A 19,210-nucleotide genomic window follows, 5' to 3' on the forward strand; every position below is an offset into this window, starting at 1 on the left:
CCCATTCAGAAATGGCGCATACATGACGTTTAGTTGAAATAAACTCAGCACAAAAAGAAACTTCCCTTTTTCAGGACCCTGTCTTTCAAAGAATTCGTAAAAATCGAAATAACTTCATTGTAAACAGTGTTTCCCATGCTTGTTCAATGAACCATAAACAATTAATGAACATGCACCCGTGGAACGGTCATTAAGACACAAACAGCTTACAGACGGTAGGCATTTAAGGTTCACAGTTATGAAAACTTAGGACACTAAGAGGCCTTTCTGCTGACTCTGAAAAACACCAGAAGAAAGATGCACAGGGTCCCTGCTCATCTGCGTGAATGTGCTTTAGGCATGGGGACTGCAGATGTGGCCAGGGCAATAAATTGTGATGTCTTACTATGAGATGCCTGTCATAGCAGGCAATCTCAACGCTGTGTGTTTCAGGGAAGACCTCCTCCCTCATGTGGTACCCTTCCTGCAGGCTCATCCTGACATGACCCTCCAGCATGACAATGCCATCAGCCATACTGCGCGATTTCCTGCAAGACAGGAATGTCAGTGTTCTGCCACGGCTAACAACGAGCCCGGATCTCAATCCCATTGAGCACATCTGGGAACAGAGGTTGAGGGCTAGGGCCATTCCCCCCAGAAATGTCTGGGGATTTTGCAGGTGCCTTGATGGAAGAACTGGCACATCTGATGCAGTCCATGAGGAGGAGATGCACTGCAGTACTTAATGCAGCTGGTGGCCACACCAGATACTGACTGTTACTTTTGATTTTGATCTCACCCTTTGTTCAGGGACCCATTATTCCATTTGTTAGTCACATGTCTGTGGAACTTGTTCAGTTTGTCTGTTGAATCTTTATGTTCATACAAATATTTACATGTTAAATTTGCTGAAAATAAACACAGTTGACAGTGAGGATTTTTTTTTTTTGCTGAGTTTACAAGCCCTTAAGGTTCAATTCAATCAGATCCGCTTTAGCCGACATCCACATAGCAGTTGTTTTTGGTGTCGCCTGTTAGAGCTGTCAAATTCATAAGCGGCTCCTGGCATTAAACCCACAGTGGACATTGCCACTGGCTGCACGCAGTCTAATTTAATAAATCACACACAGCCTTGTGTATTAGGCTGATTAGAAATCCACATTATTTAGTTTAATGATTTTCAATTTGGGTGTAATTATTTCTTTATAGACTACACTTTCTTGATCTAAACTTCTAAATCGAGTGGGGCGGGTGTGGCTTTGTGACAATGGCCGGATTCGTCAATGTTGAGCCGCAGGGCACAGGTCTATGGCCCGTGACGTAAACGGGCAAAAGCAGTGAGGGAGAGTCCTCAAATCAAACAGTAATCTGCACCTCTCTATCATATCAACAGAATGGGTGCGTCGTCTAGAAACATCCCTTTTCCATAAAATGTTTGAATTTTCAAACTCGTTTTCTTTTGCAGGTGAAAACACACAATCCTACTCATTACTCCACGTGCTTAATTATGTCACTTTTGTTTTGAGCCGACCTCGCCGTCGGCTTTGAATGGCGCACTTGGCTCATGCCCTGGCGGTGAAAAACAAGCCTACACAGGTGCCCGGGTCGAGATGAATCAAGCAAGAGCAGCTGCTCACCGATTCAACGGAGCTAACGCAGTTCCCCCTCCAAAACATCCGCCATGGAGCTGTCTGCTATCGCCGGTTAACGCTTGATCCGATTGAATCTAGGCCTTAGTCTTGCTTAGGTTAGCATTTCTCTATTGGTGAATGGTAGACATTCTGCTTACTTGCTATTGGTTAATGGAACAAGTCAGGAGATATTCTGTATCTGAATCTGGTTCAGTACCAAAGGCAGACAGTCTAGACACCTTCCCACTGGAAGCACGTCATAAAATAATTCATGCGCTTGTATCACTCATATTATACTGATTCAGAAAATAACAGACCTCTATGCAATCTTCAATGTTTGACATATGTCATATTTACTTTGCAAAGGCCTTTGAAAAAAAAAAAATGGAGAAATATTTTCACAGACCAAGTACCATCCGAAGCCCGACTAGTAAGTAAATAAAGCTTCAAGCAGATTCTATAGGTAGTGGTTTATAAAATACAAAATAGCATTAAGGAAATGGACAAGACAATGTGCCTATCATCTTACTGTATGGCAGTATGGTTTCTGCCCTACCATGACTCATTCATACTCCCAAACAGGCTTCTATGCCACCATGCCCACTGTTCGAAGACCCATATGGTTGGAGCATTAACACGTTCTTCATTCTTTAATCGCTGCCTCCCAGACAACAAGGAATGGGAGTTTAGCGTCACATGGTAACGCCAAAATTCTGACTATACAGTACCTTCCCCCATCCTTCATTGAGATTAAAACCTTACTTCATAAATGTTGCCGGATCATGTCTGAAGTCGGTGCATTCTGCCGCGGACATCAAGCCTTTGATTAAATAGAAACCTTGGAAGTGCAATATGGTCTCGTAGGAATGAAAGATGTACAGTATAAATGTCATATGAAGTGCTGCTGACAAGACCTACATGTAAGTCATCATAGCCAGCCATCTCTACACAATATTATACTGCAGCATTATTAACACAATAGTACCACTAAACTCAAAGCTAGGAAATGTAAACCTACTCATGCTGGAGAAAGGGATTTAAACTGACAGGATGGTTGAGGATATTAATTCCACCAGGGAAAATAAAGGGATAAAATAGTCAACCTAAACATTGTCCCTTTTGTATAAGTAACTGTACATCGCTTCAGTGGTCATGAGTGAGAGACGCAATATAAACCCAGGAGGGTTTTCCTGGTCAACATGTACCAGACTAGAGCAAGGGGGAAGGGCTCATGAGAACATCGCAACCACACATGAGGCGTTTTGTGGGAGAACCTCTGACTCTCTCCCCTGGTACTATGAGGCATGGCTAGGCCTCAGACTCCTCCTCATCCGGTGCTCCTCCGTTAGCCGTGTCACCAGTCTCACTGTCCAGCAGGAGGAACTTGCCATCGTTGGTCAGAGGCATGTTTTTCATCAGCTGAGCTAGAGCCTCCGGGTCCTACACACACACACACACACACACACACAGAGAGAGAGAGATTCAGATGCATAGAAATACTAAACATAGGGTTATTCAAAAATGTAGATTTTAAAACAAACCTTCTTTGCTTCTATAATATCCTTCCCCAAACTTATAGTGTAACATATCTGTGAAAAAAGATATGACACGAATTACACTGTGAAACTGACTGACCCACAGCAAGTAAACGACATGTAAACCCACATAATGAATGCAGCACATGAATGCGTTTTATGATACCTACCTTCTCTCCCTCCGTGTTGCTCTCGAAGACAAACGCACTAAAGGAGGGCTCTCCCTCCTCGGTCCCCTCGCTCCAGTCTCGCCCCTCAACCACGAAGCCCATCAGCCTGCCGTTCTCCTGGTGGGCCGCAAACTGGGTCACCTCCTGTAGCTGGAACTGGGGGGGAATTCATTCATACTGAATACCTACTGCCATCACCAGGAATGAAGCACTAGGTAACAGACAATACACAGATTACTATTAGAGTCAGTGGAGGCTGCTGAGGGGAGGACGGCTCATAATAATGGCTGGAACATATCAAACCATGTGTTTAATACCATTACACTAATTCCACTCGTGCCATTACCACGTTCCCGTCCTCCCCAATTAAGGTGCCACCAACCTACAGTGATCAGCGTCAACTAAGTAAGATTTCCATGGAACTTACACTGATTCTTGTGACTTGTGTCCGGGGGTCAATCAACCTGTCGTAAAGAAAACACCATTTCTCAACATAGTGGCAATGTTAAGCTCCCTAGGCACTTTCATGGGCCTCCTGTCTGCCCTGTGTTTGTACCTGAGACAGCTGCTGGTGACCATGAGATGGGACTCTGTGGTTCTGAAGATGTTGTGGATGGCTCGAGCCGCCAGCACCTGTCTCATGGCCTCATAGATCACTTCCTGGGTTTGTCCCGAACGCACCGCCATGGAGCCCAGGAACCGCACCGCAAACACCTGCTGCAGCAGGGAGTCTGCAGACACGCACACGCATGAGGAGACAGAGGATCATGGGATATGTAGTGCACAAGAGTATGGCACCAATAAACTGGACTGGAGACACTCCTACCATCGCTTTCAGGGGAGCAGTCGTCATCTGTTTCTCCGAATGGGTTTGTACGCCTGACAGGGAGGAAACGCACACTATTCAACCTGGTAGAGCTATTATTAGACAAATCAGCAAACAGGAAATGGTTCTGACACACCAGCCCCTGTGGTGTTGGTTTTACCTCCCTCCGACCCTGTTCTGGTCCTGGAACTCCGAGGCAGGCAGCATGATGTCAAACTGGATGGGTGTCCCTGGAACTATAAGGTCCTCTGCTTCTGGAGCACTGCTAGAGGACTGCACCCCACCTGGCTTAGCCCTGCAGAGAGGGAGGGAGAGGACGAGAGAGACGCAGAGTGAGTGACAAAGAGATACAAAAAACAAGTGTGATGAGGACACGATTAGCATTCCTGAAATAACACATGACGACACTTTATTTTCCAGGAAAAGCAAGGTGTTTCCTCTGCACGAGAGGCTAACCTGTCTGGGTTGGGCGAGCCCTCCCCTCTCCTCTCAAAGCTGGTGATGGGCGTGACCGCCTGGATGGCTGTCTGGTTCAGTCTGATGGCCACTGCCTAAAGAAGGGAACAAGGTGCAGCTTGTCATTACACTGTAATAATGATAACAGTCCTAACATGCTCTGTGAGTAACACATGATGCCACAAAAGGGCGTAGTTTGGCTAATTCTATTGAAAACATAGGTTGAGGCAGGCACAGCAGACGTCCGTGATCAAATACACTGACTGTACAAAACATTAAGAACACCTGCTCCTTCCATGACAGACTGACCAGGTAAAAGCTATGATCCCTTATTGATGTCACTTGTTAAATCCACTTCAATCAGTGTAGATGAAGGGGAGGAGACAGGTTAAAGAAGGATTTTTAAGCTTTGAGACTTAGTGTGCCATTCAGAGGGTGAATGGGAAAGACAAAAGACTGAAGTGCCTTAGAACGAGGTATGGTATTATGTGCCAGGCGCACTGGTTTGTGTCAAGAACTGCAACGCCGTTGGGTTTTTCACACTCAACAGTTTCCCGTGTGTATCAAGAAGGGTCCACCACCCAAAGGACATTAGTCAAATTGACACAACTGTAGGAAGCATTGTAGTCAACATGTGTGTCCAAACGTTTGACTGGGACTGTATATCAGACATAACAAGCTATGTACACCATATAGGCCTATCAAAAGTATCAATTGGAAGCAGTACTTGACCTTACACCAGTTGTTTGCATCATACTTCCTAGTCTGATTTGTGCCAGATTTGGAATATTCCAAACCTAATAAGAAGCCAACAAATTACAGAGGGGCACTAGGGAGTCATGAGGGCAGAGAGGAAGCAACAGAACAGACGATGCATTTGTTAATGTATACAAATTATGGGAAAGCACACATCCAAGCGCGCAGAACCCGCTGGTGAACGCACACGTAAGCATACATACACACACCGTATAGATAGGTCGTCTGTGTTGCTATGTGCAGGGGGAATGGGTGGAAGTTCAACTGGGTGGAAGTAGCAGCCTCTGAGAATGTGGACTCCTCAGGGTCATTAGATAAGACTAGGTCTGTGTCATAAAACACTAAATCACAGTTCAGACATATCTCATGGGAGCAACAGTATCATCTCTAAAACAATCAGGAAATGTGCTAAACACAAGACCAGACCAGACCGGACTCTGGAGCTGGAAACATCCTGTCGCATTGCCCTGTTGCTACTCAGAATGGGCTTGGTTTAAAAACAAAAAGGGTGTGTCTTCGCCTTACCACAACATGCAAATAGATGTAAGATCATCATTTGAGATAGTTTGCTACAGAAGGACAATAATCCTGCAGTATCAGGAAATGTGAATTATGTAGATAAATAATTCATGGACATTTGTGTAGGTGTTGGTACATTTTTTGAAAGGGAAAATCAAGTCTGAAATGTCAAAGTGGAGATTAAACTTCAGAAGCCTTTTTAAAGGTTCTCCTGCGACAGGGTGATCGAATTAGAATTGATTATTCATCACAACTGCTTTTAAGTGCTAGGAAAAATGACTGATTTACCACTGTATTTTAGTTGATAAGTATCGTTATAACCAGCTGGTGCTAGAGGTGGTATATAATATGTACAGTCGTGGCCAAAAGTTTTGAGAATGACAGAAATATTAATTTTCAAAGTCTGCTGCCTCAGTTTATAAGATGGCAATTTGCATATACTCCAGAATGTTTTGAAGAGTGATCAGATGAATTGCAATTCATTGCAAAGTCTTTCTTTGCCATGCAAATGAACTGAATCCCCCAAAAAACATTTCCACTGCATTTCAGCCCTGCCACAAAAGGACCAGCTGACATCATGTCAATGATTCTCTCGTTAACACAGGTGTGAGTGTTGACGAGGACAAGGCTGGAGATCACTCTGTCAAGCTGATAGAGTTCAAATAACAGACTGGAAGCTTCAAAAGGAGGGTGGTGCTTGGAATCATTGTTCTTCCTCTGTCAATCATAGTTAACTGCAAGGAAACACGTGCTGCCATCATTGCTTTGCACAAAAAGGGCTTCACAGTGAAGAAGGCTTCAGGGCGCCAAAGAAAGTCCAGCAAGCACAAGGACCGTCTCCTAAAGTTGATTCAGATGCGGGATCGGGTTACCACCAGTACAGAGCTTGCTAAGAATTGGCAGCAGGCAGGTATGAGTGGATCTCCACGCACAGTGAAGCGAATACTTTTGGAGGAATGCCTGGTGTCAAGAAGGGCAGCACAGAAGCCATTTCTCTCCAGGAAAAACATCAAGAACAGACTGATATTCTGCAAAAGGTACAGGGATTGGACTGCTGTGGACTGGGGTCATTTTCTCTGATGAATCCTCTTTCCGATTGTTTGGGGCAACCGGAAAAAAGCTTGTCCGGAGAAGACAAGGTGAGCACTACCATCAGTCCTGTGTCATGCCAACTGTAAAGCATCCTGAGACCATTCATGTGTGGGGTTGCTTCTCAGCCAAGGGAGTGGGCTCATTCACAATTTTGCCTAAGAACACAGCCATGAATAAAGAATGGTACCAACACATCCTCTGAGAGCAACTTCTCCCAACCATCCAGGAACAGTTTGGTGACAAACAATGCTTTATCCAGCATGATGGAGCACCTTGCCATAAGGCAAAAGTGATAACTAAGTGGCTCGGGGAACAAAACATCTATATTTTGGGTCAATGGCCCGGAAACTCCCCAGACCTTAATCCCATTGAGAACTTGTGGTCAATCCTAAAGAGGCGTGTGGACAAACGAAATCCCACAAAATCTGACAAACTAAGCATTGATTATGCAAGAATGGGCTGCCATAAGTCAGGATGTGGCCCAGAAGTTAATTGACAGCATGCCAGGGCGGATTGCAGAGGTCTTGAAAAAGAAGGGTCAACACCTCAAAAATTGACTCTTTGCATCAACTTCATGTAATTGTCAATAAAAGCCTTTGACACTTATGAAATGCTTGTAATTATACTTCAGTATTCCATAGTAACATCTGAGAAAAATATCTAAAGACACTGAAGCAGCAAACTTTGAAAATTAATATTTGTGTCATTCTCAACTTTTGGCCAACGACTGTAATTTACCTCAGGGTTGTCTGTCAGGTAGATCTGTCGGGAAATGTTGTTCAAAGTGCAAATCCACTGGGGAGAAGAAACAGAAGTTAGTATTAGGCGGCCATCTCTCAACAAACATCAGAGATTTCAAATAGTTCCTCTAATGTAGCTTGTGACAAGCAGGCCAGAAAAACAAACATGAATGAATGTGTAGCAATGGCTTTTAACACATGGATGAAAGATGCCTAGAAAACAAACTGATACAAAAGATTTGACTGATATGATACATACTTCCTCATATTCCTTTTTGCTCTCTGCCTGTAGAATCATTGACCTGCAACATCACAAGAACAAAATTAAAGCACATTGTTTTGTAGGACAATACCTTATTCTCACAACTCTGTGTTGGTCTTGGGGAGGTTCAGTGAAGGTTTAGCGTACGTTTTACCGGAGGGGGAGGTGATCTGAAAACAGTAGCGTCTGTCCTCGCACTCTACGGCCATGACGGAGCTGTTATCCAGGTCCAGCACCATACCCCCTGCCACAGCCCCTCGCGGCTGGCACATGAGGTTCCCTCCCTGGGTAAAGAAGTAAAGGCGGTCCCAGGCGGTTGTCACCAGGCCTGTCTTACTGTGAGGGAAAGCAGGACAGGACCGTATTCATTAGTGTACACCATAGCAAAAACTTTTGAAAACGAGAACAAGCATACAGGCAGTCCCTCCTGCCGTTTGGCCTGTTTGCTTCCGTTTTGTTCCTAGTGAATACGACCCAGGTCACAGATTTGGAGCAGCTGCCGTCTCAATGACTCAGTGAATGGACCTAAAATTGGAAATCTACAGCAAAAGCACTCAGAAAGTGCTGAGAAGTCAAATCAAGAAACTTCTCTAACAATTATGTATGGATGACACGGATGTGTCATTAAATAAAATTGCTTTCTGCAGAACCTTTTATTTTGTGCTGCAGACAGTTGTCAAAGTCTGGCAAAGTATATGAGGAAAAGACTGCATCTGACAGCTCTGGCATTTTAATTTAATTTGACATTTAATAATTTAACAGACGCTCTTATCCAGAGCGATTACAGGAGCAATTAGGGTTAAGTGCCTTGCTCAAGGGCACATCGACAGATTGGTCACCTAGTCGGCTCGGGAATTTCAATCAGCGATCTTTCGGTTCTAGTCCCAATGCTCTTAACCGCTAGGCTACCTGCCTCCCTTAACAATGTTGGTTCGGCAATTCTACCTTCTTATATGTAACTAGAATCGTAGCTGACAGCCAGGGCTGACAAATTGTTTTCTCTGAAGTACAATGAGTGTAACATTGAGACACATTTTATTGGAGTTCAATGGATTAAAACAGGCGCAACTAAAGTGTCCTTTGATGGGGAATAAAAAGGCCCTGTAGACACCAGACAGACCTGAAACCATCAAACAAGGAGAAGAGACATCAGATACTGGTACACACATTTTAAGAAAACACCCTTGAAACAATGAAATCAAAGTTATCCTTACTTCCTGATATTGAGGTAGCCTGCCTTCTGTATAAGCGTGCGGTTGACTGGGACGGGGTCACGGTCAGGCATGTACACAGTATCCTCCATGGAGAGCAGCTCTCGCTGGGTCAGACGCATGGCCTCAGCCTCTGAGTCCAACTGAGCCTGGATACTTTGTGTCATGCTGGACACTGACACCAGAAAGCTGTCCATTTTCTTTGAGACTAGATCCATGCCTTTCTTATAGAAATGGATCTGAGAGGGACACAAAGACAGAAGACATCTGTGCATTCATTGCTTCTCCACTTCTGACTTGCTTTTTGACCACAGCAATCTGTGCTATCCTGGTTTATTCACATACTGTAGTTGACTTGCGGTAGGAATAAAGTGTGTTGATTGGTTTAACGACTGTTTACTACTTGTAGTAGGGGTTTGGGTGTGTGTTTGTATTGGCTATGGTGGTTGTACCTGGGCCTGTGTGTATCCCAGCATGGGCTCCAGCATAGCTACTCTCTTGCGGTACTGCAGGGCATTGAGGGCACAGTAATACTGCATGGAGGCCTGGTGCTGCTTCCTCCTGGAGTAGGCCACCTCCCCCACCAACTCTGCCTTCACCTGCACCACAACACAGTAGTTCATGAGACACAAACAAGTAATTAATAACCCAAATACCCAGTTAATCAGGGGGAGAGCTAAACAGAGCAACATCACCTCAACTGAAGTATGTCATGACCTCTCAACTATTATGAGGCAGTTATACAGTAGCACATGTCATCTAATAGTACCAGCTTTACTGACTTTGTTGTCCCCATGGGGGCATTTTGTTGCAGTATCATGTACATGTTTAAAGTGGCATTTAAATACAGTAGAAAACAAATTGACAAAAACATTCATAATAGTTACATAGCAACTAGACTAGCCTGCTGGCCTTACTGGGTCGACAGGAACATTAGCCCGAGCTGTTTAGGAGGGATCTCACACCTGACACAAAGCATTATCTAGTTCTGTTTTTCCTGCGGGGGGGGGGGTAGTTCAAAGTCTGGGAACAGGGGTGGCTTGGGTCAAAAATTATTTAGTGAGCTTTGCTGAGGGCCATGACCCTTAAAGATCTCATCCAAGGCTACAGACACTTCTAGTGCATTGTTGTACTGTTAGAAGTTTGGCTAGTACACATCACTACCTTCTCATTCTCCTTCTTCTTGGGCAGTCTGCTGTACTTGACCATGGCAGCCTCGTGCTCTGTGAAGGGGAAGGAGTAGACATGAGTCTGACGATCAGCTGCTGTGTTATAACTCAAAACAAAATCCAATGAGAAACCCATACATACCATCAGAGGCAATGCCAAATACTTCTCTTAATGTGCTTATCTCTGAGAAGTCAAATAGAGATTCAGTGTCAAAAAACATGACAACGCAAAAAGTCTGAATCAAACACAAGGAAATTGTATTCAAAATGTGTGAAAGCAACAGGCTGATAAGCAGGTGTTTGTAAATTGTGTCTACCTGTAAGGTCTTTCTCTCTGAACTGGATCATGGGAAAAATCATTCTGTCAGCCATCTGAGAGGCCAGCTCTGAGTGTAGTGTGTTCAGCTGGGTAGAACAGAGACAGACACACTCAGCCTTACATCAAAACTAAATTACCCAGAGGCACCCTCGGCTCTCCTGTAATCCCTGAAAACAGCAGGGGATGATTGATTGTGGTTCAAAAAGGAGTTCAAAAGCAGTTAATTAAAATGACTGATCAGAATCAGAATGTGGTGATCAATCTCCATCCTGCAATTTGAGAGCCAGCCAAAACACATTTTCTTGGTCTGCAGATTAATTTAATCCTGTAATTTGTTATTAATATTAAGCATAATACCCTATGCAGCTAAATAATCTATCAAGTAAACACTGTTGAAAACCTAAAACCTCTTCAGTTTATTGTGGACTGTGGAACAAAGGTCAGAGCAGGATTAGGTATAACCTGCAGGGAGATGGATGTATGCTCTAGGCCAGAGTTGTTGGGCTAGAAGGGCAAACAATGACTTCATTCTTTGTGGCTGCTCTAATGCCACTCCACCACAGGCTAGCAAGGCCCCCTGCTGCTCAGTCCATCCGTCCAAACACTCCCAACACTAGACTACACCTCGAGGCCAGCCAGAGTGATTCTCTATCTGGCTACACCTCCACCCATCTACCTCTCTCATCCTGGCAGCCTGCGCCCCATAGCCTCTACAGAGAATTGATCAAAGCTCCAATGATGAAATGTGTTCATTGTAATGATAAGGGGAAACCTATTATTCAACTCCCAATTTATACAAATGGGAGAGGATATTTTTGGTATATCAAATTTATATCAAATATTATCAAACCTCCATAGATTCCAAGACTGTTAAACCCCCATATACATGCAATACATCCCCTATATGCGCACAAAAACAGTAACAATAACACACGCGTACGTGTGTTATTGTACACACGTACAATAACACACGTGAGCCTCACCTCCCCCACAGTTCTGGCAAATTGCTGCAGTGTGCTGATTACCTCCTCGTCACCTTTACCAAGGGCAAAATTCTGGAGGGAAAAAAAGACAGTGACTTTAGATCTTCTGTTGGCACTCCAATATGTCCATTAAACATCACAAATGGTCCTTTTGTTAGATAAATTCTGTCATTACATCTCCAAAATGTCCATCTATTTGGCGCGTTTGATCCAGAAAAACACCGGTTCCAACTCGCACAACATGACTACAAAGTATCTAATATAGTTACCTGTAAACTTGATCCAAACAACTTTCCTAATCCAACTTGAGGTATTTTTAAAGGTAAATAATCGATACAATTTAAGATGGGATAAACTGTGTACAATACCAGATGAAAACAAAGTGGAGCGAGCTTTCAGGTCATGCGCCTCAACCACAACAGTACACTAGACTCGACCCTCGTTCTGAACAGCCCTACTTCTTAATTTCTCAAAGGTAAAACATCAACCAATTTCTAAAGACTGTTGACATCTAGTGGAAGCAATAGGAACTGCAAGCACCACATAGAAAACCCATTGAAAAGAGAGTGACCTCAAAAAAAAGAATTCCTGGATGGTTTGTCCTCGGGGTTTCACCTGCCAAATAAATTATGTTATACTCACAGACATTATTTTAACAGTTTTAGAAACTTTAGAGTTTTCTATCCAACTCTACCAATTATATGCATATCCTAGCTTCTGGGCCTGAGGAGCAGGCAGTTTACTTTGGGCCCGCTTTTCAGCCGGACGTGAAAATAGTGCCCCCTTATCCTTAAGAGATTTTAAACATTTAAAGAGCACTTCCTGTAGCACATTCCAAAGAGTAATACACTTGAGGCTATTATGTGAAAAATACACAATTCTCAGTGCTGGCATGTTACCTTCTCCTGTGAAAGGGCCAATATGCTTATAAATCCAATGTTAGAATGCAGAGTTTTGTGCTTTCTGAAATAACGTTAGGCAGCAGGTTGCATCACAATGCACTGCAGTTAATCGCATGAGTGTTGTCCAATATGCTCAGGAAGAAAATACTTACTTGCTTCTCATATTCCAGTAGCTGACTGGACAGCTGTTCTGTAGCCAATCCCATCTCACTCTGACAAACACAGGAAGTGATGTTATTAGCAGTTTATTCCCTGGATGACCCCTCTTACAGGAAACTAACTATCAGAAACGGCACACATCATGCAAACTAAGCTATAGTATGCTCTCGTTAAAAAAATCTATGACTCTTGAAATTGGATTGAACACAGGCTTTTGTTCGTTCGTGCGTGTGTGTGTTACCTGGGCTCCATAAACCCTCTGCATAGACTGAAGCAGCTGGTTGGTGTAGTCTGTGAGTGTTCCCGCATCTTCCTCAAACACACTGAGCAAGGAGCGAGTCTGAAGCAGACAGAGGGACATACTGAAATATATGATCATTGACAGCCAGACAGACTGAGAATGACAATAGGATCAACACGCAGACAGGCACTGATATAAGCCTAATTATCGGGCTAGGCTTTTAAGACCTTTAGCCTGATTGTTCACCTGTTATTAACCTGTAATTGTTTCGATAAAAGGTGTGGTGTGGTAAGGAACAGATCAAAATGTAAAGGGGTGGCCCAAAATAAGGGAGGGTAGTGCATTTTTTTCAGGGGCACAGGGGAGGGTTGTGTATTTTTCTCTGGTTTACTTGCGCTCTTCTGCTTGTATTTTCCCTATAAACAATGGCTATACTTACTTTTGATATTACTCTAATAAAGTTCGGAAATGTTTGTAAAGGTTTGGTATGGTGTGGATATTATTAAGCGTTAGCTACTGCAGGCCTATGACATGAAGGCAGTGCACCCCGGCGCTCCAACTGACTGCGACAGTTGAACTGGATAGTTATCTTGATGCAATATTTTCTGATTGAAAATTACCCTCCTTCTGTACGTCTGTATAGGAGAAGCCATGTGACAAAAATAAATGCATGTCTGTGTCATAGCATGCCACCATGCTCTCTCGCTCTGGGGTTAGGCCTAAGCTTCCCCTCCTGTATGTAGGCATGTATGTACAGTCGTGGCCAAAAGTTGAGAATGACACAAATATTAATTTTCACAAAGTTTGCTGCTTCAGTGTCTTTAGATATTTTTGTCAGATGTTACTATGGAATACTGAATTATAATTACAAGCATTTCCTAAGTGGCAAAGGCTTTTATTGACAATTACATGAAGTTGATGCAAAGAGTCAATATTTGCAGTGATGACCCTTCATTTTCAAGTCCTCTGCAATCCGCCCTGGTATGCTGTCAATTAACTTCTGGGCTGTCAATTAACTTCTGACTGATGGCAGCCCATTCTTGCATAATCAATGCTTAGAGTTTGTCCGAATTTGTGGAGTTTCCTGACCATTGACCCAAAATATTGATGTTTTGTTCCCCGAGCCACTTAGTTATCACTTTGGCCTTATGGCAAGGTGCTCAATCATGCTGGATAAGGCATTGTTCGTCACCAAACTGTTCCTGGATGGTTGGGAGAAGTTGCTCTCAGAGGATGTGTTGATACCATTCTTTATTCATGGCTGTGTTCTTAGGCAAAATTGTGAGTGAGCCCACTCCCTTGGCTGAGAAGCAACCCCACACATGAATGGTCTCAGGATGCTTTACTGTTGGCAGGACACAGGACTAATGGTAGTGCTCACCTAGTCTTCTCCAGACAAGCTTTTTTCCTGATGCCCCAAACAATCGGAAAGGGGAGTCATCAGAGAAAATGACTTTACCCCAGTCCTCAGCAGTCCAATCCCTGTACCTTTTGCAGAATGTCAGTCTGTCCCTGATGTTTTTCCTGGAGAGAAGTGGCTTCTTTGCTGTTCTTCTTGACACCAGGCCATCCCCCAAAAGTCTTCGCCTCACTGTGCGTGCAGATGCACTCACACCTGCCTGCTGCCATTCCTGAGCAAGCTCTGTACTGGTGGTGCCCCGATCCCGCAGCTGAATCAACTTTAGGAGACGGTCCTGGCGCTTGCTGGACTTTCTAGGGCGCCCTGAAGCCGCCTTCACAACAATTGAACCGCGCTCCTTGAAGTTCTTGATGATCCGATAAATGGTTGATTTAGGTGCAATCTTACTGGCAGCAATATCCTTGCCTGTGAAGCCCTTTTTGTGCAAATCAATGATGCCGGCACGTTTCCTTGCAGGTAACCATGGTTGACAGAGGAAGAACAAGGATTCCAAGCACTACCCTCCTTTTGAAGCTTCCAGTCTGTTATTCGAAGTCAATCAGCATGACAGAGTGATCTCCAGCCTTGTCAACACTCACACCTGTGATAACTAGAGAATCACTGACATGATGTCAGCTGGTCCTTTTGTGGCAGGGCTGAAATGCAGTGGAAATGTTTGGGGTTTTTTCAGTTCATTTGCATGGCAAAGAGGGACTTTGCAATTAATCTGATCACTCTTCATAACATTCTGGAGTATATGCAAATTGCCATCATACAAACTGAGGCAGCAGACTTTGAAAATGTATATTTCTGTCATTCTCAAAACTTTTGGCCACAACTGTATACATGTACAATACTAGTTTAGACAGTTTAGACACCTACTGATTCAAGGTTCTTTATTTGGAATATTTTCTACATTGTAGAATAATAGTGAAGACAAACTATGAAATAACATTTGGAATCATGCAGTAACCAAAAAAACAAATCAAAATATATTTTATATGAGATTTTTCAAATTAGCCACCCTTTGCCTTGACAGCTTTGCACACATTCTCTCAACCAGCTTCATGAGGTAGTCACCTGGAATGCATTTCAATTAACAGGTGTGCCTTGTTAAAAGTACATTTGTGGAATTTATTTCCTTCTTAATGCATGAGCCAATTGGTTGTGTTGTGACAAGGTAGGGGTGGTATACAGAAGATAGCCCTATTTGGTAAAATACCAAGTCCATATTATGGCAAGAACAGCTCAAATAAGCAAAGAGAAACAACAGTCCATTACTTTAAGACATGAAGGTCAGTCAATGTGGATGTCAAGAATTTTGAAAGTTTCTTCAAGTGCAGTCACAAAAACCACCAAGCGCTATGATGAAACTGGCTCATGAGGACCGCCACAGGAAAGGAAGAGCCAGAGTTACCACTGCTGCAGAGGATATGTTCATTAGTTACCAGTCTCAGAAATTGCAGCCCAAATAAATGCTTCAGAGTTCAAGTAACAGACACATCAACATTAACTGTTCAGAAGAGACTGCGTGAATCAGTCCTTCATGGTTGAATTCCTGCAAAGAAACCACTACGAAAGGACACCAATAATAATAAAAGACTTGCTTGGAACAAGAAACATGAGCAGTGGACATTAGACCGGTGGAAATCTGTCCTTTGGTATGATGAGTCCAAATATGAGATTTTTTGTTCCAACCACTTTGTCTTTGTGAGATGCAGAGTAGGTGAACGGATGATCTCTGCATGTGTGGTTCCCACCGTGAAACATAGATGAGGAGGTGTGATGGTGCTCTGTTCATGACACGGTCTGTGATTTATTTAGAATTCAAGGCACACTTAATCAGCATGGCTACCACAGCATTCTGCAGCGATAAGCCATCCCATCTGGTTTGCACTTAGTGGGACTATCATTTGTTTTTCATCAGGACAATGACCCAAAACACACCTCCAGGCTGTATAAGGGATATTTGACCAATACGTTTTTGGTTACTACATGACTCCATGTGTTATTTCATAGTTTTAATGTCTTCACTATTATTCCACAATGTAGAAAATAGTAACAATAAAGAAAACCCCTTGAATCAGTAGGTGTGTCTAACCTTTTGACTGATACTGAATATATTCATATCATACAGTGGACACCTTAGCCTTTGCATGCAATACCCTGATACGTGTATTGCTCAAATTTGACAGCTGAACCGTGAGGTAGACAATTAATGTTATCAGAACCCCCCACAAAAAAAAGCTTTAAACCCTGAAATGGCATATCGTTTTTAGAAATATTATTGAATATTCACATGAAAATCTGTCACCAATTGGATGTAAACCTAGCTAAAGACATCCTAAAGACTCTGACAAGTGTGCTAGTCCAGTGTCACTTTGATTATGCCTGTACATCATGGTTCACCAGCAGCCCCAGAGATCTAAAGAATAAGCTACCAGCCAAACAAGTTTGTAAGAATTGTACTTAAACTTCCCCCTCATCTGGAGGTAAAGCATTTTTTGGCATATATATATATATATATATTTATGTAAAACATAGGGACCACAATGGAAATAAGTCCCCGACTTTATAGTGAAATCCTGGTCACTTTAAAAAAATATTTGTGTAAAATTGTATTTTTTACACTAACCAATAAAATAAAAATCAATCAATCCAATCAATGCAGAAATTAATGACTGGAAAGAAACCTCTGTTACAAAACACCAAAAACTTGTATGACTATAGGAGATTATCAAAGGCGTGGCTTGACACTGGGTAAGCATACAAGGTAGGGAGGGGTGTATTTTCTGTTTGTTGAGATTGACAGTCTATTTTTTGTGATGTTGAAAACGCAAACGATGATGTTGAAGTGCTTGAAGTCAGTATGCTTTGTTTATGTTGTGTAGTGCATTGGCACAGAAAACTCTTGGTGGAAAATGTGTTCCATATATTATATATAATTATAAATATTTAATCAAAATGTTAAAACTCTGATTTTCCCCTGGCTGATCATTGTCTGCAGCCAACTATGATTGTAAGTGTAATGAAACAAGCAGGGAGAGTGAGCTCATCTGTGGTGGTTGGTGAACCCTCAACCTTCTGGCTCATAGCCCTGCGTGGCATCGACTGTGCATGCTGAAGCATGGTGAAGATGCAAAGTCGATATCCACGTTTATAGACACAGGGTTGCTACAGTTGTTATTTTTGGTCGTAAACATTATTTTGAGTGTTTGATTTATTGTACAGTACATGGGTAGGGTCATGTGAGTTGGTCTAGCCCCTCCACCCCAGTAAATTTCAATCTGTCTCTAAACTGGTATGGATGCAGCAAAGAGGAACACATCCTGATATTGTGTATAGGTTCATATTTACACAACATTTTGTAGGTCTATATATTACTATCAGATGCATCTGCATTACATTTTTTAAATCGCCACAGTAATGCAATGCAGATGTGTGCGTCTTGACATGTTCTGTGACTCACTCTAATTGATTCATTGATTTGAAGAGGAAGAACTATGCTGAACTATGCAGAGCTAGACATAAACCCCAGGAATATGTAGATTTTTAAAAAATGAAACTCAGAGGAGCCAGCCATAAACTACATACATAATGAATAATACAAGATAATGTGATTTCATGTATGCTAGATTTCTCTCACACAGCCTATTGTAGCATAAGTGCGAGTGAAGTAGCCTAGGCTAAAGAAATGTAGCCTACATTTGGTTGTGTCTGCAAGTGAACGATATCAAGAATATTCTTAGCCTAACTGATATTAAATAGTATTACAGTAAGCGTTATTAAGATAGTGTTATTCAAACAGTAAACAAAACCGATTAACTGGATTACATCTCCACACCACCAAAGCTACTGAGGACAATTAGGTTTAGTCAGTGCCTTAAAAAAAAAAAATCCATATGTGCAGTCCATTAAGTCCCATGGTTGGGTCGGTTAGCCTATTGACCAATTCCAATGGATTCTAATACTCAAAAACCCCTCCCACAGCCCTTAAAATAGGCCCGAATCGGGGTATTTTCAGAACCAACAGATATGAACACTTATTTTGTCAAACAAATAATCCATGTCAATCGCAACCCAAAATAGTCCAAAGAAGAGTGTGACTGTCACGATAAACAACTAATCGATGTTGACGCAGACTTTATCGACATCCGAACTACTAAATTGGGCGATGCGCGACTGATCACGACACTGCTCAAGACTAGACAGGGAAAGCCCTTCTCGAATCTCGAGCAATATGCAAATTAGAGGCGGGATTAGTTCCTGATAACAATTACGATTTGTGACACATTGTATCAACTTTGTATCGGATACATAGCCAATGAGTGGAATAGGCTACATTCCTATAAGAATCAGGCAATTCAAAGCTGTCATTCATCGTCGACTAGAGTACTTTAGCCTACAACAGTGGAGCCGGATTGCCCAATTTGGCATCTCCTACAATACCTTTCCTCTCAAAAACAGCACATAACATTAAATAGTATAGACCTACCTGAGGACTGTCCTGCAAAGCCTCCTCTAAAAGCAATTTATGGACGGCCGGCATCTTGTTCACAGCGAAGAGAACAGGCTTGGATTATTTAGCGAGTGGACTCTCTTTCCCAGAGAGCTTTGTGCGGATGTGGGTGACACGTAAATTAGCATTTTGTAGGCGGTCCCTTAGCGAACAGTGAGAGGTCTTTTAGCTAAATTCCATATCTTTCTTTTTTTATTTAACCTTTATTTAACTAGGCAAGTCAGTGTAACCTATTGAATCCCATCAGTCACAATAGTGACCTTAAAAAACGTTTTCAGTTATAAGACTCTAAAAATGTTACTGAATGATGTATCAATGCATTTCCAGCAAATATTGAAATAA

At 42.6% G+C, this 19,210-nt stretch overlaps 1 protein-coding gene across 1 annotated transcript; it reads right to left on the reverse strand.

Annotated features, from left to right (window-relative positions):
- Positions 1–1,011: 1,011 nt before the first annotated feature.
- Positions 1,012–18,991, reverse strand: appl2 (adaptor protein, phosphotyrosine interaction, PH domain and leucine zipper containing 2). Its single transcript, XM_024378726.2, has 20 exons — positions 18,845–18,991; positions 12,951–13,049; positions 12,703–12,762; positions 11,649–11,720; positions 10,664–10,751; positions 10,489–10,530; positions 10,342–10,400; positions 9,630–9,776; positions 9,181–9,416; positions 8,114–8,302; positions 7,964–8,006; positions 7,703–7,759; positions 4,598–4,692; positions 4,302–4,436; positions 4,142–4,194; positions 3,872–4,046; positions 3,743–3,779; positions 3,316–3,471; positions 3,152–3,199; positions 1,012–3,050 (listed from the first exon to the last, which is right to left on the reverse strand). Exons 1-20 carry the CDS (start codon positions 18,896–18,898, stop codon positions 2,919–2,921), a joined length of 1,977 nt encoding a protein of 658 aa, XP_024234494.1. The 5' UTR covers positions 18,899–18,991; the 3' UTR covers positions 1,012–2,918.
- Between the last annotated feature and the right edge of the window lie 219 nt (positions 18,992–19,210).

Source organism: Oncorhynchus tshawytscha, linkage group LG19 (genome assembly GCF_018296145.1).
Source record: "Oncorhynchus tshawytscha isolate Ot180627B linkage group LG19, Otsh_v2.0, whole genome shotgun sequence".
Classification (NCBI taxonomy): Eukaryota; Metazoa; Chordata; class Actinopteri; order Salmoniformes; family Salmonidae; genus Oncorhynchus; species Oncorhynchus tshawytscha.